This window comes from Pogona vitticeps, chromosome 2, assembly GCF_051106095.1.
Source record: "Pogona vitticeps strain Pit_001003342236 chromosome 2, PviZW2.1, whole genome shotgun sequence".
In the NCBI taxonomy this organism is placed as follows: domain Eukaryota; kingdom Metazoa; phylum Chordata; class Lepidosauria; order Squamata; family Agamidae; genus Pogona; species Pogona vitticeps.
The window spans coordinates 178,808,212-178,831,773 of record NC_135784.1 but is presented as its reverse complement, the minus strand read 5'-3'; the positions used below and the strand labels follow the sequence as shown (position 1 = coordinate 178,831,773).

At 44.5% G+C, this 23,562-nt stretch overlaps 1 protein-coding gene across 1 annotated transcript; it reads right to left on the bottom strand.

Annotated features, from left to right (window-relative positions):
* Positions 1-728: 728 nt before the first annotated feature.
* On the bottom strand, positions 729-18,600 carry HAUS7 (HAUS augmin like complex subunit 7). The gene is made up of 10 exons (XM_020793081.3): positions 18,478-18,600; positions 14,748-14,863; positions 11,095-11,162; positions 5,084-5,145; positions 4,537-4,652; positions 3,604-3,762; positions 3,240-3,336; positions 2,582-2,809; positions 1,525-1,636; positions 729-970 (listed from the first exon to the last, which is right to left on the bottom strand). Exons 1-10 carry the CDS (start codon positions 18,517-18,519, stop codon positions 903-905), a joined length of 1,068 nt encoding a protein of 355 aa, XP_020648740.3. The 5' UTR covers positions 18,520-18,600; the 3' UTR covers positions 729-902.
* Positions 18,601-23,562: the final 4,962 nt, after the last annotated feature.

Here is a 23,562-nt window from a genome sequence, read left to right as displayed (position 1 = left end):
ACACGTTAGCAGTTCTTAATCTTTTACCCTCCAAATGTTTTGGTTTGGACTTCAGCAGGATTCCAGACTGACAGCTGGTCATGCCAGCTATGGTTTCTGTGAGGTGAAGTCCAAAATATCTGGGAGGGTCAAAGAGCAATCAAACTAAGTGACAGCCACAAGCCAGTGATAAGTAAGTACAGTTTAGGCAAGGGATGGGGAAGTTACACCTCTCCAGATGGAGTAAGGCAACAGCTCTCATCATCCTACACCACCGCTTTGGATGACTGGGAGTTGCAGTTGAACATCATCTGGACAGCGAACTCTCCCCTCCTCTTAGGTGGACTGCAGATGCTAGAGAAAAGTGCATTAAGACATTTTCTATAATCTAGATTACCATTTTCGTGAAGTCCATGCTCCACAGATGTTTCACCGCCCTTTACTGAGGATGACCAAAGAGTCTCAGCTTACTACAGTGCTTTGGCAAACAAAGGGGCAAACAAAGATATATCTGCCACGGTACCTAATAAAGAAAATGACAGGTGCGTGTGTGTGTGTTTGTACATGTGCATTCACTTATTGTAAAGGGAACTGAACTAAAGATCAGAAAATGTTGCCAGAGACCAGCAGCTAAGAAGAGAATTCAATGTTGTCTAATAAAAGGACACCACAAAAAAAAAAAAAAGCCTACATGGACAACAAACCAGAGAGGAAGAGTTTCCCCAACCCACCAAAATATGGACAGTGTATAACAAGAATGCTATTTAGTTTTAATCCGTCAGAAAAAGAGAACAAAATGTATTTACATTTGGAAAGACAACAAGCAGCATTTTCTAGCCTTCCATTAATATTTTCCATCCCAAGATGGAAGATCTTTTCCCATTTCCCCAAATAATGTATTTACTGTTCATTCAAGCTCAAAATCACTGGCAGTCCTCAAGTATAGCATGGATGGCCTTGTATTTCTGTTGCAGCTCTTCAAGTTTTGAAGCTGAAAAAGCAAAACATAAGGTAGTCATGGCAATGTTAGGACGGATGACTCAAGGTGCTGTGGAGCTAAAGGCTCTTTCCCCCCCCAAGGCTGACCCTGCCAACCTCTCCATCCGTCTTCATTCCTCCTTCCAGCTGCTCTGGGGAAGGGCTCCCCTGGAACTGATTCAACCCATGGGCAATTCTGAGTATGAAGGTGGCAGCTGACCTTCCAAATACTTCCACACCCCAACCCCTTGGGACTATGGAAGCAGGGGTCCACTGTAGTCTACCCAAACTTCCAACCTCTAAAAGGATGAACATTGTCCACATCATTTGCCTAAAATAGGAAGTATCCGATTCACTAGTCACATCCCCACTCCATGCCCTCTCTTTGGAATCCAAGTGAGGAAGGGCGTTTAGGTAACAGCACTAAAGAAAAGGCAACGGGCAGGTACTCCAGTCATAGGACGAAAGCCAGAGGCTGCAGACAAAACTCCTATGCGCCCCCTCACCCCCAAACAAGTGGGGCAGCATCAGACACAGCAGCAGCCTCTACTTGGCAGTAGAACTTACTCAGTGAAGATTTAGCATTGCCACTCCAAACCACCTTCTCTTCATGCCGTCGCTTCACTGTTTCCATAATACATTCGGCGGTTTCTGTAACTTGGGCTAGACCTTGCAATTCCTGATGGTAAGAACACACAAAATCAAGGGCTGTGACCCATTGTAGAAGCCCATCAACCCAGGTGCCCTCAACACCTCCAGCTATCTAGCAGCCTGAGCTTCCAATCCCAGCTTTAAGACAGTGCAGGGATACAAAAAAGAAAATTTAATATTTATGAGCTGATTAACTGGTAAATGAATTTTGCGAGAAAGTTGAAACCAGTGCATCTGTTTGTGCTGTGCAAAAATCTGCTTTGATCTTACATGCACACATACTGCCTGTCAAGATCTAACACAACACAGCAGTTCCCCGTTTGGCTGTTCAATGCCTGTAGATTCAGAGACATGCTTTGAAGTGTTCACTCTGGCAACCAGATTATAATGAGATGGCAAAGTTGTATCTGGCTACACTTTTGACTATAGGTGTGAGAACCCGGAGGATAGAATATACTCTGTGCATCACAACCCACTTCATGTCAGGAAGAAGGGCAATTTGACCTCAGCTGTACATTATTTTTAGGTGCAGGCAATATTGTGTGTGGAACCACCAAACCCCATTTGTACTGTGAGCTGGTACAGCCTAGATATACGTTGACTGACTAGAAACCAGATGCAGAAAAAGAGCGAAGCCCCAGGGGCCAGTAGGAGAGCTGCCAAGAGACCCGCCATGGGACAGATTAGGCCAGAGGAAGGGGGTTTCTGGACCTCGAGAGGTAGCAGCCCTAATGGTAAGGGTAGCATAGCCAATGGCAAGGGACCGTGAGGGGTGAAGGCCAAAATCTATCTACCACGATGTAGCGTCTCCTGCCTCTACAAGGACACCAGCCCCTTCCACAAACACAGAACCAGCAGGCATCTGGTTCCCGACAGCAGGAAGGGGACTTCTCTAACTCAGAGGCGCTGCCACCTGGGTCTCTTCCCTCCCTTCCCCTCCCTCCGTGCCTCCCCCCCCCCCCCCGAGTCTCACCTGTATACAGAGAAGCAGGTTGTGGTGCACAGCTTGGAAAAGGGGGCCACAAGGGCTCAGTCGAGGAGGTGGGCGCTCACAGTGCTTCTGCAGCTCATTCTCATACACTTGCTCAAAGGCCAGGAGCAGCTGGTTGTAGTCGGAAGCGATCAGCTTGAGCGCCTGCAGAGCTGTGTGACTGTCTTGGGATGCATCTTCCCCAGCGGAGGATCCCGGCAGGAACGAACACTGAAAAGACCCCCATTTTGAGATTCTTAAAAGTAGCCATTTCAGACTGCAGCTCACTGCCACCCTTAGTGGCGCCTGTTGCCAGGCTAGAAGAAAGTTCACCCCTCACTCCCTTCTCCTCAAGTAGTGCACTAGCGTAAGTATGAGAGGCACCATCAGAATATGGAGAAGGGCAGAAGGAACCTACGGCTGATCTTCACTGTTCATTCTCACTATCTGATGAACAGGACTTGCAAAATATGGGCCATCACTGAATGACAGAATGAAGAGACTCCGGGGGGGGGGGGATCAGGCTCAGTCACTGATGCCTTCTATAACTGTGCCAGTGGAACAAGCAAGTTCCAGACGACCCAGGGAGCCACCACTATCCCACTCCACATATTGCAGGACGTCCACTCTTGCCCAACAAAGCTGCCTGTGAGTTACATACCTGGGCTTTGAGATCTTGGAGGGCTGCCATTCTGTCTTCGAGCTCCTTCAGCCGATCCAGCAGGGTGCTCTCATGAGAAGTGACTGACGGAGGGACCCTTGACAGACAGACATGAATACTAAGATTCAGCATTTGGGGGGGGGGGGGAGACTGGAGGGAGGGGGAGTTGTGAGATCAGGGGCTCCAACCTCAGCTCAGAGGCGTATTAGCCGAGCCCTACCCTTTCTGGAGTTTCTGCTGTTGATTGAGCCACTCAAAGCAACCGTAGCCTCAATTTAGTTCTAGGAACCCTTCAGTTCAGGGACTTCTGCACCTTTTTTCTTTTCCGTAGGCAAAGCATGAGCAAAGGAGCGAGGAAGCTCACCTTTTCTGCGGCACTTCTTCGCCCACTAGGAGGGGCTTTATGTCTGAGCTCCAGGGATGACACTCCGGGTTCAAGACAGCCTGCAGGTCAGGACTGGAGAAAACCTGCTTCACAAATTCTTCATTCTTCCTGGCAATCTCCTGGAAAGATTCCTCTTTGCTGAGGGAGGAGGAGGAAAAGGATGATGGAAACTTAGAATAATCAGAACTTGGAACCTTACTTTAGAAAAGTAACACATTAGTATTAGCTGCTTTTTTTAATTGAAACATTACTTCTTATATTAACAGCAACATGACAGTTATGTGGTTACTTTAAAAAATTCACTTAAAATGCAAAGATGAGCAAAAAAAATCCTGAAATGACCTCCTAAGTATTATTGACAAAAATGATAAACATTTCATGCTATCTTCAAAACAAAACCATGTTACCAGCTACTCCTGATACTTTTTAGACAGATTAGTAACATTGTCTATCAAACACAAAGCAATGCATTACTTGTAACACTGTCGCATTGCTTCCAAGCCCTGGATATAAAAAACAAGGAGGAAATGGCTTAAACCCACATCTTGAAAGACAGAACATTTTGGTAGGAAGTGAAGCCTGGATGGCACAAACTGGCCACAGAAGGCTACTGAAAAGAGGAAAGGGGGGGGGAAGCACCAAAAAAGGAGGTGGCCTCAGGAAGTGCCAGAACCCAAGGCTGGATCCTAACACCTCCCCAGCCATGGTCCTCTCCTTCAGGGACTCCTGAGCCAATTCTAACAGGCTGACTCCATCTGAACTTCTTGATCAAAGGGCCTTTTATAAGCATGGAATTCTACACCTTCTGGCAAGAGGACCACGTCATTCCCGCTTAGCATCATGGACACAAATGGCTGCAAGACCTGCTGTTCGGCAGGGAAAACGCAGACCTTCTTGCATCAGCCCACTTACCTGGAGAAAATGCTGGAGTCTGATATCGAGCCAGACATTGTGAAGTTACCCTGAGGCGGAATCACTGCCAAGAGTTCTTCCAGGAAGCGGAGCTGCTTCTGGGCAGGGGCCTTTCCCTGGGGACATATCCAGGACAAGGATAAAAGCACAAGATGAACTACGCGGTTATCATACGAAAGGTCCATTTATTCCAGCATCTTTCTCCCCCCACCCCCCACAGTGCTGGTTGCTCAGCAATTGTGCCATTCAGAAATGCACTTGAATCTGAAACATGCAGGGACAGTTTAGAGGAAAGCAGTAGCAGTAAAAGGTTCCAGAAAGGACATCCTATGTTAGTCCCCTTTAAAAATATATCTACACCCCAATATTCTACATTATGTTTTATCTCTAGAAATAGGAGGCATTTTTCCTCTCTTTTTTCCTCTGTGTAGGTCTGAAAGCAGCTGAGAGCTAAAATTAAAAGGCTTCCATGGTGAACACTTGAGAAATTGAGCAACCAGCCCCAAGAGGTAACAAGAGTCTCTTTTGCCCTGCCCCATGCACTCACCATAATGAGATCCAGGTCTTCAGCCTGACAAAGCATCAGATCATATCCCAGCTTCACCATTGCTGTGAGGACAGAGGACAATTTTAGCAATGGATCCGATGCCACATATGCCCACATCCATGGGCGCAGCTTAAATCTGCTCTACAGCGTCCATTTAAATACTATCCAACTTTGCAATGGGCGTTAATTCCTATTGCAATGCTGCGCTTGAAGCACAGAGCACAGGCTATCCAGGATGATGGGAAATGGAGTCCAATATTTCTAACATGTGTCAGGTTTAGGGAAGGCTGTCTCACTGTATTGCATTTGGGGAGCTATATCAGCCTTTGCTGGCACCAAAGAAAGCAACAAATAGCAACTGCTTGAGGACCAGAAGGAGAGAATAACTGGACATATTCTTCCCTTTTTCCTTCTCGGAGGCTCAGCTACACGTTGCCTTAGTCACGCTTTTCAAAAATTATGTTCAAACTTCCATTTTGAAGGGAAAACAACTACACTGGTCTCCAAATTTGGATTCTTCATCATCTTTTTTAAAAGTAGATGTGTCTCTTTCTTCAGCCATTTAGTAAACTGTCTTGGGCCTTCCTATAGCATCCCACATTATTTTTCCACCAAACATCCTCCTTGTGCTGGTCACTGACCCTTGCCCTATTCCCCAAGAATAATAATATAATAATCTTAGAATAGCAGAGCTGGAAGGCACCCTATCAATCGTTGGGTCCGGCTACTGTCAAGGAGGCACAGTGCAGAATCGAACTCCCAAACTCTGGCTCTACAATTAGATACCTAAACCACTGATGGGTGCTTTCCAGCAGAAAACCACCAAGGTTACCAGTTTTTTGAGAAGACCATGCTAGATTGTCCTTCACACACATTCAGTGTGCATGTTCTTGCTTCAAAATAAAGAGTTGCCAGCTTACTTATTGATAAGAATCAATAGTGCAATAGGAACTGTTTCAGATTTGTATTTAAGCTTTGGAACGGCACTAAGCAACATGGCAAAGGAGCTAAATCTTAGCTGGCAAGCAAACAAGTCTATTTCAAGGAAAACCAGTCACCTAAAACACTTTTCAACTCCTCCATATGTCCCAGCATCAGTTTTAGCTACTCAAACACATAACAGCTTCACAGCACGGAATGTAAACATTCTGCACCTCTGTAATCTATGAACAGCAGCCTCTGCTTGCAGAATAACAAGAGGCTGAAATGAATGACTGTTCTTTAAAGTCACATCTGATTTTCTCTAGTTGCACTCAGCTTTTTAAGACCCACTTCAATGGGATTTTTTAGACCTTCACATGTGTACAATGATCTCACCAGCACTGGCGCCATGAGGTGCCAAAGTGAATCAGATGCTAGTGCTTCCAGAAAGGCAAGGGGCCTTCCTGGGGAGCTGGGAAAGAGCTGGAGCAATTATTTGAGACAAAGACCTCATCATCACACCATCTCTCCTTGTTCTTAATCACACAGCTCAATCAACACAACACCAGAAGGGAAAACAGGAAATAGGCTGCTCCTTAATAAATACTGGAAGGCAGTGCCTTTGAAAGGGTATATAAATGTTGCTAGACACAGCCACCTCGGAAACAGCTTCAAGGGATGATAAAAGTTTCTTTTTTGGTCTACTGCTCTCAGAATCCCACAGCCAGCGTGGTCCCTGTCCCTGAGATTCTAAGAGTCCTTGTTCAAAAGTACCTTCCCCTATCTTCTCCACCTCTACTGCCCCCTCATGGTTAAGGCGCTCCATTGCAGGAGGGCTCCCAACTCCTGCTACTAAGCTTGGGATAACTCTGGACCAAGCTACACATTCATGTTTTTACATTCCTACAAAGACATGTTTTCTCCCCCTCTGAGCCATTTCCTTTCATAGGAAGTGGCTAATGTCACCACCCTGCTCCTCTAGAAAATAGCACCAAAATCTCAATATTATGCATTTTTTTTATTTTCAAAAATATATTCACAGTATTTTTTTAATGCTCATTTGCTGCATAAAGCACAGCAGCATGGCATGGGCAAGTTTAGATTTGAACGATGCCCTTCCCAAATCAAAACTCAGTTTCTTAGCTGTTGTTTCTTCCTCCTACATCACTATGGGCCATTGTTTGATTTTAACCACCTGTTCCTTGAATTGTGCTTAAATCAATATTTATAGGGAAAGCTGTCACCGCTCAGAATAAATGTGATCATGTTTGCATCAATATTTGGACAGAGAACTTTCATAGCTCACTCTGTTAGGAGTGCAGATTACTCACAAGGGCTAATGTGGATCCTGAAATTCTGTACAAGCACCAAATTCAATGCTTGTACAGCAGCCACTAAATTTCTATTCATCCCCAAACTCCAAATCAAATACACCATTTCCTAACCGCTGTGTCCACAATGCTCGAGAAGGGACCGAAGCTCAGGGCAAAGAAACTGCTCTGCGTGCATTAAGTCATGGATTTTCAGTCCCTGCCCTTTCCCAGTTTAGAAAAGGGAACAAACAATCATAGGTGATGGGAATGACCCCACATATAAGATTTTGGAGAGCCAGCGCTAGCTGGAACAAACAGTAATCTTAGAACTGCAGAGCTGGACGGGACCTTATGGACCATCAAGTCCAAACCCCATCAAGGAGGCACCAAAGGGGACTCGAACCCCCAACCTCTGGCTCCGCAGACAGAGACCTAAACCCCTGAGCTACCCAGCAGTTCACAACACTGGGCTAAAGTCTGGTGGTTCTTAACCTTTGTTACTCAGATGTTTTTGAACTACAACTCCCAGAAACCCCAGCCAGCGCAGTCGGTGGTGAAGGCTTCTGGGAGTTGCAGTCCAAAAACACCTGAGTAACCCAAGGTTAAGAACCAGAGGGCTAAACAGACTCGGGGTCTTACCTGGTATAAGGCAGCTTTGCCTGAAAGCATATATCAAAGCCTGAAAGTTTATATCAGAGCAGACAATAGGGGAGCTAAATACCAGGTGGGGTTGATAGGAGCTGTGGGCCAAAAACACTGGAATACCCAATTTTTACTTATCCCAGAGTAAAAGGCAACTTGGTTCCAGCCAACTGTACCTTGTCAGTATGATAAAAAAAAACTTTTCGGAATGGGACCTGCTTCTTTCCAGCACCCCCTTGGGCAACTAGCTCCCTTTGAAGCCTCTGCTCTGACATAGACACACTCTGAAACCAAGGCGGGTGATATAAGCATTCAGGTAGCCAAGACCTGTGAGGTAACCCTGAAAGCAACCTGTTCAACCTTTAGAAGAGCCTGAGAAGAGGGGAACTTTCAGATATTTTTTTAAAAAGCCTTCCAAAGGCAGAAATGGGACCTATTAACTCATTCTATGTATACAACATTTATTAAGGGAGGGGAGTGTTGAATTGCCAGAAACAAGATTTCTGGCTAAAAGTGTTAAGCAAGAAATAACCAACATAGGAAAATGTAACAACTTAATGAACAAAAGTTACAGGTTTATCAACGCCTATGTAAGATATCAAACCAGGAAGACTTTAGTATAACTTGAACGGTACAGCATATATGCTCCCCAAAATGCCAAATAAGTTCTCCAGTAATGAAAGTACTTTAGTCTGAAGGACTAAATTACACAGACTTGTTTATCTCCCTATGTTTAATTCTTAAATTAGAGACGGGCAAGAGACTTGGTTCAGAGATTCGTGTTGCACGTTCCCTTCCCCTGCCTCCCACTCACCAGCTAGCATGTGGTCCTCTCCTCCTCCTCCTCCTCCTCTTTGACTGTTTGACCAGTCTCCAGCAGGAGCATAGCCTTCCCTGTCCTGCCCCTCTTTGGCTGATCAGCCACTCAGGCAAGGAGGCAGGACAGGCAAACCTGGGCTCCTGCCGGGTACCGGTCGAACAGCCCAAGGAGAAGAGTGATCACTGGCTAGCGAGTGGACCATTGGCTGGGGAGGTGGGGGAAGGGGACAAACTACAGGTGCCCGTACATATAAACTGGCACAAACCTCCAAATCAAGGTTTATGCCCATCTCTATCTAAAACTGCAAAAGGCCAAATTTTTATAGTTATCACGCATCTGGCACCAAACTAAAAATTCTACATGGAATATTCCAAGCTCAGAAACAGGCATTGCTAAAGGGCCCAACGGCTTGTGGACCCCACTGCAGTGGCAGAACTGGGGTGGGAGGGGTGGTGGGAAACAAAAAAAAACAAAAAACTGGGAAGTCTTCCAAATTTAGCCAACATCATTGCATACAGAAATGCCTCTGGATGTCCTAAAGAAGTGGACTTTTGACACAAAGCATTTTTACAATTGCTCCATTGCACATCCATATGGTATAAATGGATTTATGAAGTGTTTGTCTCTTGCAGAGAAAAGGAACTCAAATGATTCTTCTCAGATCCGTCTACTGAGGCTTCAGGGAGATGCCACTGTGACAGAGCTGTTTATTTAAACTGGGCTTTCCTTTCATCAGGCATAAAGAGATGGAAAGGTCAGTGTGATGCAATGGCTACAGTATTATGCTGGAGGGACGCTTGGGAGAGCCAGGCTTAAAGTCTCCATGTAGCCGTGAAGCTCACTTGGGATGGGTCAATCATTCTCAGCTTGGCCCGAGAACTGTTGTTCTGAGGATAACATGGGGAGAAGAACAGTGTGTGCTCACTGGAGGAAATGTAGAATAGCAGTGCAAGTACAATGCTGGTATTCAAACAATTCAAAACAAAAACAAGAAAAAAAAAGACATCGTGGCACTTTAAAGACCAACTACTATATTTTAATGCAAGCTTTCATGGAAAGCTTGAGTCCACTTCTTCAGAATGGAAGAAGCCTTCCTGTAGCCTCAGGATGTTCCACTTAAATCTTCAGCTAAAGGTGTAAATACAAATCTTGTCTCAGTCAACCACCCTTATCTGTCCATCTGTATATAAAGATAGTGATACATTCCATCACACCAGCCTACAGTGACTAAAAACAGAAACCAAGAGGAGGTTCCACAAAGTCTACAGATACTGGCTCAGCTTTTCCTGGTCCCAAAGAGTTACCTGGGGAAGTTAAGAAAGAAGCTGCTTATAATCAACGCTTGGAATGTGTTAGCACTAACGTGTCCACATTCTACGACTTCAAGCTGATTGCTTTGGTAAGCCACTGAGATGATCTAACAAACTGAACTCTTTGAGCCATCCATTGAACTGTTTATTTTTTTAAAAAAACAATCCTTTAAATTTCACAAAAAATTTTAATGGATTAAAATAGTGAGGATGAATAATATTGATAGTTGCTCAAATATATGTAGCACAGCTGACATTCACATAGCACAGGTGACACTGAATGATTTTACACACTGCAAAATTGTTGAAAACTTCAGTGAACTAGAGGTATATATACATATCATTAATTACTTCCAAGTTCTGTTAGAATACCAAAATTGCCCTTTTCCTTTTATCGTCATTAGGGCAGGTTTAAACTCCCACCCCTAACACAGGTGCCAAAGGCATCCTTTTGCCCTGCCCCCTCTCCCAAGAGCAACCATTCAATTGTATAGGCTACCGGTTTCTAATAATAGATAATTATCGGTGCCACCAGGTTGATTCCAATTTAGGGCAATCCCTTCCAAGGTTTTCCAGGCATACAGTATGCAGATTTGGCATTCCTTTCTTTGGGGGATCTCTAGGACTGTGCAGTTTGTCCAAGGCTACACAGGCTAGCTCTTATTCTGGGAAGCACTGTGTAGAATCAAACTCCAAACCCCTGGCACTGCAGCCAGATTCTCCAACTCACCGAGCTATTATTTTTAGTTGAAACAAAATCTGATCACTACATCTGACACTGATTAGCCGGATTCCCACCAACAGGGATATTACATAGCGATACAATTTTATGTACACAGCACAGAGGTACATTACAATCCTCCTCCCCGCAGGATCTCGGCATGTATGCACACACACAACATACTTGTGAACGCAGGCATGATGAGGAGGTCATCTGTTTCACAAGCAGCTGTTTGAATGACCCTGTTTTCCCATTGGCCATTTGAATCTGAACACAATATATACCTTTTATTTTTAAATCTGACTGAGATTCCTTGAGAGAGGCGAACTGTTCCTGGATGGGTGGATACACACTGCAAAGAGGAAAACAAAATGAAGGTTACCACGGCCTTGCTGTAGAACTCTTAAGAGCTGCAGAAGAGGCACAGATTTTCCCCAAATTTGGCTACCGCAGTAATGCCAGGGTTAGTACTAGAAAAGACAGTCTACCAGTCAAAATCAACTCTCCTTGGGGGATGAAGGAGAAAGGATGAAAGAATGAAGGAAAGAAAGAAAAAGCATGGAAGCGACACTGTCTGGGCTTGAGAAGAGAAGAACAGCACTACGTGAAACAACAAATTTGGTGCACTCCAGATGTATTAGATTACAACTTCTCCCTAGGTTCTGGAGGACATCCCCAGCCCTACTGTTGGTTATGCTGGACCAAAGCCACACTGGGAGGATGGACACTGAGTTCAACACATCTGTAGAGTGCTAGGCTGGGAGAGACAGATATAGACCATCCATTTGAGATGACCGAAAGTGGTGCCAAAAGGACAAGGGAAACCATTGCAGTTACATAATTCTGTGTCTGATTAAAAACTGCTTCCCCAGGAAAGTGGTCTCCCAACCACTGTCCCTCCTGCGAGTAGAGCCTGTGTGGCCTTGGGCAAGCTGCACAGTCCCAGGGTGCCCCCAGTAGAAGAGAATGGTAAAGCACTTCTGAGTATTCTCTTCCTAGAAAACCCTGAAAAGGATTGCCATAAGTCAGAATTGTCTTGAAGGCACATTATTACTATTATTACTGTGCTACACCAGGGTGGGCAACTTCTACAGGTCCAGGGACCCACACATGCCTCTCTCTTTAACCTTGGAGGGATACACAGGCTGCTGTGACCTATAATAATAATCATGTGCTGCCAAGTCAGTTCTAACTTATGGTGACCCTTTCCAGGGTTTTCTAAATACAGAGCACTCAGAAATGCTTTACCGTTCCCTTCTTCTGTGCAGTCTGCCCAAGGCCACACAGGGCGGCTTTTATCTCATGAAGCACAGCTGGGGAATCAAACTCCTAACCAACTCACTGAGCTATCCAGCCACCATGACCTCTACCCACTAAAAAAAAAAAATCTTACAAAAACCAGGGAGCTACTGAAAAGTCCCCTTGCACCCTCTAGTGGTCACTTGTGTCATTTCAAGTTTTGGGAGGGATGTAGGGGCCTTAGAGGGGAGACGTGGTGGCGCTGTGGGCTAAACCGCAGAAGCCTGTGCTGCAGGGTCAGAAGACCAGCAGTCGTAAGATCGAATCCACGTGACGGAGTGAGCTCCCGTCGCTTTGTCCCAGGTCTCGCCAACCTAGCGGTTCAAAAGCATGCAAATGCGAGTAGATAAATAGGTACCACCTCGGTGGGAAGGTAAAATGGCGTTCCCTAGTCATGCTGGCCACGTGACAATGGAAACTGTCTTCGGACAAGTGGTAGTTCTATGGCTTGAAAAACGGGATGAGCACCGCCCCCTAGAGTCGGACACGACTGGACTACAAATGTCAAGGGGAACCTTTACCTTTTTAGGGGCTGTAAAACATAACAGAATTGTCCCCCGCCAGTCCTTCTATAAGAACAAAACTCGAGGAGAAAAGATTCACAAGGTAGTTGGCAATTATAGATGCATTTCTAACAAAATGGAATTTGATCCTAGCTGTTCAGTCTTATCTGTCCAACTGTCCATATAAAGCCTGTTCTGGATTCCATCAAACCAGCATAACTGAAAACAGAATGCAGAAAGAAGTTATGCAGAGACAGGGGCTGCCTCAGTGTTCAAGAGTTCCCACATAGTTCTAGGGAACAAAATAAACAAACTGTCAGTCTCTGGCCCTCCCATCTCTTTGGTGTTCTTCTTTGCCCTCAATCCCACTGACACCGAACATCATGATTTACAACCAGACGTTGCCATGCCTCCTGCTGGTGAAGGGAACATGTTTCGATTTCTAGAAAGGAGACTGCAGTACAAAAATATCCTATAAAAGGTATTCTTTTAAAAATCTGCAGATACGTAAAACATAGCCCTACCAAACTGATCAGCAAAAGTGTTTCCCCCAAAACTGACAAATGCTTTGGCCAAAAATCTTATTGACGTGTCTTCATGTGTGTAAAGGGATTTGTGGAAATGCTTTTCACAAGTCCCAGGCTGCCTTGGTATTCAACAGATCATGTGGTCAATTTGCATGACCAAGGGAAGAAGGGGTATGTGATAAGACAGTCCTGAAAAAAAAAAACTACTACTGCTTGTGTGATTGCTCTCACCTAAGGCAGCAGGATTTGGCTTTTTTTACTCACAGTAGTTCCAATTCCAATTATTGGGGAGGCAGGCTTGGAGGGGACGCACGAGAGCTTTGCATTTATCAAAAGGGGCAAGGGTTATAAGTTAAGAAACACTGCCCCTTGTGTCTCTCTTCACTCTTTGTCTGGGAATTCATGATCCACCATTTGGGTCTTCAGATGCTAAATGGCTTACAAAAAAAAAGGTTCTTGGACTACAACTCCCAGAAGCCTTCACCAACACCTCTGCTGGCCAGGATTTCTGGGAGCTGAAGTCCAAGAACATCTGGAGGCCCAAGGTTGGGGACCACTGATGTAGGGCACAACAGTTTTCACCTCAAATTCCTTCTCAACCATGGACACAGTACAGAAAATATTAAAATGTGCTACATTAAGGACTAATGCAAACTCTGGTATCCCTATGCTGAGGCCACTGCAACCCCATGGCTAATTTCCACATCCAGGCCAAACACTATTTATGGACAGTCTCGTGGAAAAGAGCTGTCAAATGCCATGGAGGCCACAAGGAAGCAATCTTGAGCTGAACTGGGGAAAGTGGCAGAATAACTTGCAGGAAACAGAGAGGAGGTTGGAGAAATCCATAACCTACTCTTAAAAATGAAGTAGGCAGTAAGATCATCAAGCTTAGAGATGTGGGCACATGATAAAAGACCAAAGGGTTCACGCTGTAGTCCGACAGAAAAGAAGACACCATTTACAGAAACCAATTATCTGGTAATCTAGGACAGTGGTTCTTAACCTTTTTGAAAGAAACGCCCCCTTGAGCCATTGAGGAAGTTATCATCGCCCCCCTCCCCGCGGTGATGATATCTTATTTGTTTGTTTGTTTGTTTGCTTGTTTATTTATTGATTTATTTATTTATTTATTTATTTATTTATTTATTTATTTAAGACACTTAAATCCAATGACCCCTGAAAACAAAATTAAATTCCAAAAAAATGAAATGTCCCCCAAAAAGTAACATTTAATGATTTAGTTGCAAGTGAATTTTAAGACGCAAAAAGAAATATAAAAAGGGCATAAAAACAAATGCAGGAACTAAAAATTTCAAGACAAAAAGTCTGAAACTAAATTAAAATTGGAGGAAAATATATATTCATGCACACTGTAAAAAGGCTGCAGCCATCTTCACAAGTTTGGCTTGCTCCAGCGCCCCCCTACCGCTCCCTTCTGCTCCAGCGCCCCCACGCCGCCCCTTTTCATTCTACCGCCCCCCTGAAAAATGAAATCACCCCCTGGGGGGCATCATCGCCCACGTTAAGAACCACTGATCTAGGAAACGGAGAGAGAGAGAAAAAAATAACTGAAAGGAACAGGGATGTAACTGTGAGAGCCATTACCTTACAAAGATCCATTCTAGTATGTCCAGGCGATGGAGTGAGGGGGTGCACAGCAACTTCTGGATTTCTTTAGCATCTGACAGGTAAACACTTTCTAGAGCAGGGCAGCCCAGCTCCTACAACATGGTGAGAAATGACAGCACGTAAACAAGACCTCAATTCACATTTTCCCCTAACATTGCCACAAGTCTCATTGAGTTCTACAGACAAAGGCTCTCCACAGACACCCATTACCCCTGGCCACATTTATCCAGGAAATGGAAATTGTTTCAAACTCCTCATGACCCTTTAAGACCCTTTCAGTAGCCTTCTTTTTCAGATGCATCTGAAAATGATGTCTACAAACAGCTTATGTGGTATAAAACGTGCCAGCTTGTAAAGCGCCGTCAGATTCTTCATTGTTTTTCTTGCAGCTGAGGACAGTTTTACAGTATATGGCTACCCCTCTGGAAGCCAGGGTTAAGCAGAGTTAAAAATTATGGAGGATGACAGGTGTTCAAAGTACCTCAGGCACATTCCTGGAATGATTCTAATAACAATCTCATAGGGCAGGCAGGAACCTTTACATTAGAAACAAATTTCCAGATTCTGCCCTCGAAAAGAGTTGGAAAATGTCATGGCATCAAATTCTTCAGCTTAGGGCCTGTCCAGCATTGCCCCACTTGCATTCAGGTTCTTTTCTGTCATGGCTTCAGTCTTATTGCTCTTGTAATTGACATCCTCACCAGATATTTCCTAGATCATAGCATTCTAACTTCATGCTAGTCATTACCACCACCACCCCTCCCAATTATTATTATTTTGTGCTCAAATTTATGCAATAAATGACGCTGAACATAAGCGAAGGTATTTTGCATTCAGAGCCAGTCTTGTCTGAATAAATATTCTTGACATCTTCCCACAACAATTTTTATTTTTATTTTATTTATTTTTTTGCTAAGAGAGACTCTTCCATAAGTGAAAAGCCCAACATACTCCGGTCAAAGAAGAGAGATCAAGCAGCCTAGTAAGAAGTAAAAATGTATGGCCAGTTCAGGTCATCAGCTTTAGAAGCTGGCTTTCAAAAGATCCTTGATAAAATCAATGTTTAAGAGCACAATTCAGCAAAGCCTGCTGACCTGCACACACTCCAGCAAGAGGGGCTCTTCTCTTGCACAGCTCCCATTCATTTTAATGAATCCTGTGCAGGAGATCTTCTCAGAGGACTAGATCCCACTTATGCAAGGAGACTAATAAGTGGAAGGCATAATCTAGTTATACAGGGTAGTAGAACATGGACGTCCATCCCCCATCCCCCAATATTCAGATATATATTAAATGGGCCTCACGAGGCAGATAAATTATACCCACAGAACTGATGTTCTTATAGCACTGAAAATCTCATACATATAGATAATGTTGTGTGGAGACAACATTAGAAGCTAGAAGGTTTTATTTTAAAAAGCAAACAAACAAACCAGACATGCCTCTAAGATATGTTGAAATAATCAGGTCTGTTTCTTTAATTCAGTTAATATTAACATTTAAGTTACATCTTCAGGTTCCTAACTGATGAAGAAGGTTCCTTTTTAGACGCTTATGCTTGCCTGAGAGGAGTTAAATGTATTTCAGATGGAGGCCGATTCAAATGGAGCGAGTGGGTATAAAAGAGAAGACAGGGTTGGTATCCTGGTAATTTACAATATTTACATTTACAATATTTTTTAGCCGCACCATTACCAGTGGCTTCTGTCTGTGTGTCTGTCTCTAGAGAAAATGAAACACACACTCATATTTTAATTAAAAGGACAAAGGTTATACTAGAAGGCCCTAGAAACAACCCCAACCATGCATTAATCCTTTTTTGGGCAGGTGGGGAGACTGGATGTGGTATAGCTCTACTACACTGGAATTTCCACTGTTAATTTTACCTCTAACAAAGCAAGTCTGCACATATACTCAGGTGCTGAGTTGACTACAACCACCTGCAAGTTTCCTTGAACTAAGCAAGTCTTCTGAGTGAACATACAAAGATCTTAGAGCTCCCTTTACATACCGTATGTTTCAAAAAGAAAATAACGCTTTTCTGCTTTTATTAACATCTGGAAGTTGCTTCAGAATAACCATACTTAGGACCGCACTTCAAGGGCCTTAGTTAGCAGCCGCACAGTACCAATATGGGACAGGAGAAATGCAGAATGAAGTTCCCACTTATTCATGAAACTCACTTAAGCCAACTGGGTCCACTTGGTTAGCTTTCCTATCTCTCACAGCAGAGTTGCAAAGATAAAAAGGAGAGTGGCAGAGAGCCATATATACTACAGCTTTTGGGAAGATGGGATGTAAATGTAACGGATAAAGTAAAACAACAGGAAGTCTCAATGTAGAACTGCCTCACAAGCGTTTCAGATTCGCCACATCTAAGAGCTGCCCTACTAGATGAGACCTACTAGAACACCCTGGTCTCCCCCACAGCAAGTGGTATCCAGGGATACACTGTTTACAAACCTGGTCACTCCAAAACATCAGAATTCATTTATACCTCTGGACTTTTTTCTGCCATGACTTTTTTCCTGAAATTTGAATCTGAGAAAATTCTGACCACTCTCAGGGACTGCTTGAATAAGATAGCACCCCTTTCCTCCTTTTATGTATAGAAGCCAATTGGACTGGCTGTTGCTAGACCTTCACCACTGACAACAAAGGAGCATTCTCCATCAAATCTGTGGGCAGCAGGCAAATCAAAGGGTGCATAACAGTCTTCACAACTGTGCCCTACAACACATTACAACACAGAGGAACAGCCAGAGAGCTTTTCATGGGGGAATGGATGGGGGCTACAGTACTATCTTACCAACTTCATTTGCCCTACCAGTAAGACCAGCCCCGATTCCTTTAAGTGCTTGTTAGACCACCACTCCATACATGCACATACTGCTGGACGAGACCAACTTCCTGACATCCAGAATGACCTTCCTAATACTAAAGAACCATTATTTCGAGAGCTTGCAGCAAATATTACAGAGGCATCCGCCACTGCCACATTTTAATAGGTCCTAATAAAAGTGTTACCTAATTGTGGATTTTGTGGGTTTTTTTCCCCCTCACTCATCAGCCTGTCTTTGTTTTTCTCCCAAAGGGATCGAATGTGGCAGCAGAAATAAAACAGATTCACGAACCAGGTTAAAGATTAACAGATGTTGCAGCAATGTGGGGTGGGGTTTTGTTTTGGGTTTTTTTGGACTCTTGCGTGTGATCAAAGTTGGCTATAGCCCACAAAATGTACACTACAACAAATGTGTTAAGTCTTCAAGGTGCCTCAGGAGTCTGTTGCTGACTGTTTCTTTTAATTTGCATATCAAGACTCCATTTAACCATCAGGACAAAGAGCCAGGGAGAGATCAAAGTTTCACAGAAGGTTCCACTTGGGGATGGTCCCACTTGCACGGTTTTGTCACCCAATTGGGCAAAGGATGTTCCCACACAACGGACCAGAGACTAGGAAAGGTATTTCCCTTAAAAAACAGTTGCCCCACCGCGCCAATATCGAAAAGTTAGTACTTTTTGGATTGCAACTTCCAGAATCGAAGGGTAGTAACGTCAGTGTACTTCAAAGGGTAACTTCTCCAAGTTCGGCGCCAGACAGACGACCCCATTCACTGCCGATGAAAAAAATTAGCTCTACCCTCCTTCCTTCCTCCCTTCTTTGCAGGCGGCACCTCAGACCCGCGACAGCGCCATCCTTCCCTACCTTCAACCTCTCATACACCGCCGTGCAAGAACCTGCCGCCATCTTCCCGCCGGAACATAAGCCCCGCCTTCGCTCCACTCTTATTGGCCGCCAGCTCGGCCGCCTGGAAGCTCATAGGAAAGAAGGTAATACAGGATATAGGACACCCCTCCTTAACATAGGAAGTCCTGCTCCGGTGTCAGTCCTGTCCGGGCTAGGTCTGGTTATTATGCCCCGCTCTCTCCGTGGTGCAATGTCTGGATTGCACTACGGGACGAGCGGGCTATTACATATCGCCACGCTCCCCCCCAAGGAAAAGAGGGGACCGGGAGAGGGTCGGGGGAGTGAACATTGGAAGTACTTTGAGTCCTTCTTCGTTACACTTTTTCCCCCGTGAAAGCGTTTTTCTTCGTTATTCCATGAGAGAGACGGTTCAGACACGTGAGGGATGCCAACGCCTGGACGACCACATTCCGATGTTGTTTTACAGCGTGCAGCAGAATATCGAGTGGATAGTGAAGATCAATTGACAATTAGGATTATATTCTTAATTTTAGCATTTAAAGGTAATCCTGGATGAGATTACTGTACTGTATATCGCTTCGCAAGTACAGGGCTTGCCAGAGTGCAGTGATTCTCACGTGTATGTAGACACACAACTATTGCCTCCCTCCTTCCTCGACGGACTAGTCTCCCCTCGAGGGGGCGGGGCTTGGGGAGAGAACGGCGGGCTCGCGGCGGGGGAAAAGATGAAGAGTGCCTCGTGACCCGGCCGGGAGAATCCGGAAACGAACTGACGTAGCTGTTACGTCACGGGGCTGCTTAGAGCCGCGAAGATGGGGGAAAGGGTAGAGCAGCGAAGATCCCGAAGACGTGGCTTCATTTCTTCCCCCTCAACCCTACACCCAGAGGGGACCTCGCCATGGAAATCAGTGGCGAAGTCGAGGGTTTTACCCCGATAGTGGTCAAGCAGCGGGGTTTTCCTTCTCTTCCCCAGGAGGACCAAAATGAGATATTTATGTCTGGAAAGACCTGTGTAAGCTGCTCATAATGCAAAATCCTTTTACGAGCGTCTTGGTCAAGAGGTGTAGACTGAGAAATGGTAGCTAAGAATGAAAAGACCTTCGTTCATTTCCCCCACTTGCCTGCGAACAGAGCTGGGTTTTCCTAGACCTAGGCCAAGGGACATCTCTCAGTTTGCCTTATCTTATAGGGTTGTTGTGGGAACGGAAAAGGAACAGCATGAATGCTGCCTTGAGAACTGGGTATAAATATTACAACAACAATAACAACAACAACCCAGCAGCGGCATAGAACAACACATAATAAAAACACTGATAAATGCAAAATTAACAGTTGAAATCAGATAGATGACTGTTCTAACTCAGGTTTATTTCCTATGAAATAAAATGTTTAAAGCTGATTCTTAAACAGTGAAAAATGCAATTTGTGCAGAGAAAAGTCAGGAAAGGACAATAAAACTACATCTATCTGTACTGACATTTGTACCACTGGGCAATGTTTATGTGTTTAAAAACTCCAAAGCAAATTGCCCTCGTCTGTATATACAATAAGACACAAGTCACCCACTCACTAGAAAGAAGGTTGTTGTTGTTTAGTCGTTTAGTCATGTCCGACTCTTCGTGACCCCATGGACCAGAGCGCGTCAGGCCCTCCTGTCTTCCACTGCCTCCCAGAGTTGGGTCAAATTTATGTTGGTCGCTTTGCAGACACTGTCCAACCATCTCGTCCTCTGTCGTCCCCTTCTCCTTTTGCCTTCACACTTTCCCAACATCAGGGGCTTTTCCAGGGAGTCTTCTCTTCTCATGAGATGGCCAAAGTATTGGAGCCTCAGCTTCAGGATCTGTCCTTCCAGTGAGTACTCAGGGTTGATTTCCTTCAGAACAGATAGGTTTGATCTCCTTGCAGTCCAGGGGACTCTCAAGAGTCTCCTCTAGCACCACAATTCAAAAGCATCAATTCTTTGGCGGTCAGCTTTCTTTATGGTCCAGCTCTCACTTCCATACATCACTACTGGAAAAAAACATAGTTTTGACTATGTGGACCTTTGTCGGCAAGGTGATTTCTCTGCTTTTTAAGATGCTGTCTAGGTTTGTGATCACTTTCCTCCCAAGAAGCAGGCGTCTTTTAATTTCGTGGCTGCTGCCACCATCTGCAGTGATCATGGAGCCCAAGAAGGTAAAATCTATCATTGCCTCCATATCTTCCCCTTCTATTTGCCAAGAGGTGATGGAATCAGTGGCCATAATCTTAGTTTTTGTTTTTTGTTTTGTTTTTTGATGTTGAGCTTCAGACCATTTTTGCGCTCTCTTCTTTCACCCTCAGTAAGAGGTTCTTTAATTCCTCCTCACTTTCTGCCATCAGAGTGGTATCATCTGCATATCTGAGGTTGTTGATATTTCTTCCGGCAATGTTAATTCCGGCTTGGGATTCATCCAATCCTGCCTTTCGCATGACATATCCTGCATATAATTTAAATAAGCAGGGAGACAATATACAGCCTTGTCGTACTCCTTTCCCAATTTTGAACCAATCAGTTCATTCATATCCAGTTCTGCATTCATATCCAGTTCTGTTGCTTTCTGTCCAACATACAGTATAGATTTCTCAGGAGATAGATAAGTTGTTCAGGTGCTCCCATTTCTGTAAGAACTTGCCATAGTTTGCTGTGGTCCACATAGTCAAAGGCTTTTGCGTAGTTGATGAAGCAGAAGTAGATGTTTTCCGGAACTCTCTGGCTTTCTCCATAATCCAGCGCATGTTAGCAATTTGGTCTCTAGTTCCTCTACCCTTTCAAAATCCAGATTCTACTTCTGGGAGTTCTCGGTCCACATACTGCTGAAGTCTGTCTTGTAGGATTTTGAGCGTAACCTTGGTAGCATGTGAAATGTGTGCAATTGTACGGTAGTTGGAGCATTCTTTGTCACTGCCCTTCTTTGGATTGGGATGTAGATTGATCTTTTCCAATCCTTTGACCACTGCTGAGTTTTCCAAACTTGAAGGCATATTGAATGTAGCACCTTAACAGCATCATCTTTTAAGATTTTAAATACCGTATTTTTCGCCCCATAAGACACACCTTTCCATAAGACGCACCAAATTTTTAGGAGAAGAAAAAAGGAAAAAAATTATCTGCTTTCTTCTCCTAAAATTTGGTGAGCCTTATGGAGAGGTCCATCTTATGGAACACACCCTAGGGTGTGTTCCAGGACCCTTTGGAGCCTCCCCCTGCCTCCCTCGGGGGCCAGAGGTGGTGAAATCGCCACCTTCTGGGGCTCTTCTGAAGTTTCCCAAGCCTCAGAAGAGCCCCAGAAGGTGGCGATTTTGCCCCTTCTGGCCCCCGGGGGAGACAGGGTGAGTCTCCAAAGGGTCCTAGAACACACCCTAGGACTCTTTGGAGACTCACCTTGCCTCCCCCGGGCGACAGAGGGGGCAAAATAGGCAGCTTCCAGTACCTTTTCTGAGCCTTTCCAGGCTCAGAAAAGGTCCTGGAAGCTCCCGATTTTGCCCCTGCTGTCCCCGTGGGGGGTGGGGTGGAGCCTGGCAAGGGTCCTGGGAGACTCCCTTGGACCCTTGCCACGCTCCCCCACCCCCCCATGGGGCCAGGGGGGGTAAAATCGCCAGCTTCTGGGAGTGTTTTGAGGCTTGGGAAGCCTCAAAACACTCCCAGAACCTGGCGATTTTGCCAGTGCTGGCGCGTGCGTGGGTGGGAGGAGCGTCACAAGGATCTGAGTGAGCTTCCAGGACCCTAGCGACGTTCCCCCCACCTGGAAGCTGAGCATCAAATAATCTCCTCTTCACTTTTATAACAGGTTCTGGGTCTTTTCTTCATAGTCATTTTGAAATTATTATTCTTATTTATTCTAATTTTGTGTGTTGCCCATTGATCTACTGTTTCCCCTAGCAGACTAATTTGAATGACATCGGGCTGCTAGTCTGTGCCACAAATTATAAAACTCAAAGGCATAACTAACAATCCAGGTTTTGCATCTCTTGGGGTTACTTACTGTGACGGCCTCCTCTCACGTCACAAAGGAGGTGTCACGTCACTCTTACATACACACACTTTGTTCACGCTGCCACCAACCATTCCTTCATCTGAGACTCTTCAGGCAAATAAATGACTTTTAAAATAAAAACTTGTGTTTATTTATAATAACAGAAGAAATGGTAAATCACTGTATCAATGAAATAATAAGGCAATCAATATAAAGTATCACACACACACTCTCTTTCAGACCTTCTCTCAAAATATAGCACAGTACTACACGACAGGTATAAGCCCTAACTCCCTAAGTCCCTAACCAGACCCTAACCAAGTCCCTATCTGACCCACACCTCATTCACTCCCCCCTTAAATACCAAGGCTCCACCCTCTGAAGTCCCACCTCCCGTCATGCTATAGGCAGATGAACTCCAGCCACAGCAATGACAGGCAGATGACATCATCGCTACCATCACACTTACATTTTTACATAACTGGGCTTTTCCACAGGAGGGGACTCAGAGACTACCGGTGGTCTGAAAAAAACAGAAAAGACCAGAAGTTTCATGGAATTTGCTACACAATGATCAGGTCTCAGGTGTTTTGTGGCTTGGTGTTATTTATCTAATGTTGATCAAACTCTATTTTGTTATTTATGCTGATTATAAATAACCCACAGGATTTTGGTTAGTATTGCATATGGATATTGTCAACACAGCAATTTTTTAAATGCAAAACTTTATAAATGTAGTTTTCCATGATTTGCTTAAGGTTCCAATTTTGTTAAGGAGGTTTGACCTCACAGTTTGTAATTAACATTACAAAAAATGAACAGGCAGCACGTACAAAAAGAAAATCAGATCCTGCCACTTGTAAAGCTAGATCCTGTCAAAGGAGTACATTATGCAAAGGAACCAGTTTGGCATATTATTGCCATTACATATAATTCATGATGCTACTGGTAGCTCAAGGGAGAGAACAATGAAGTATCAGGATTGCTGAAGCTATATATATTGCTCTGAATGGGTTTTTGGTATTGATTTTGTTTTTATGTGTATTACCTAACTTGTATGCTGTTCCTTTTTATGGCACCATTGCGG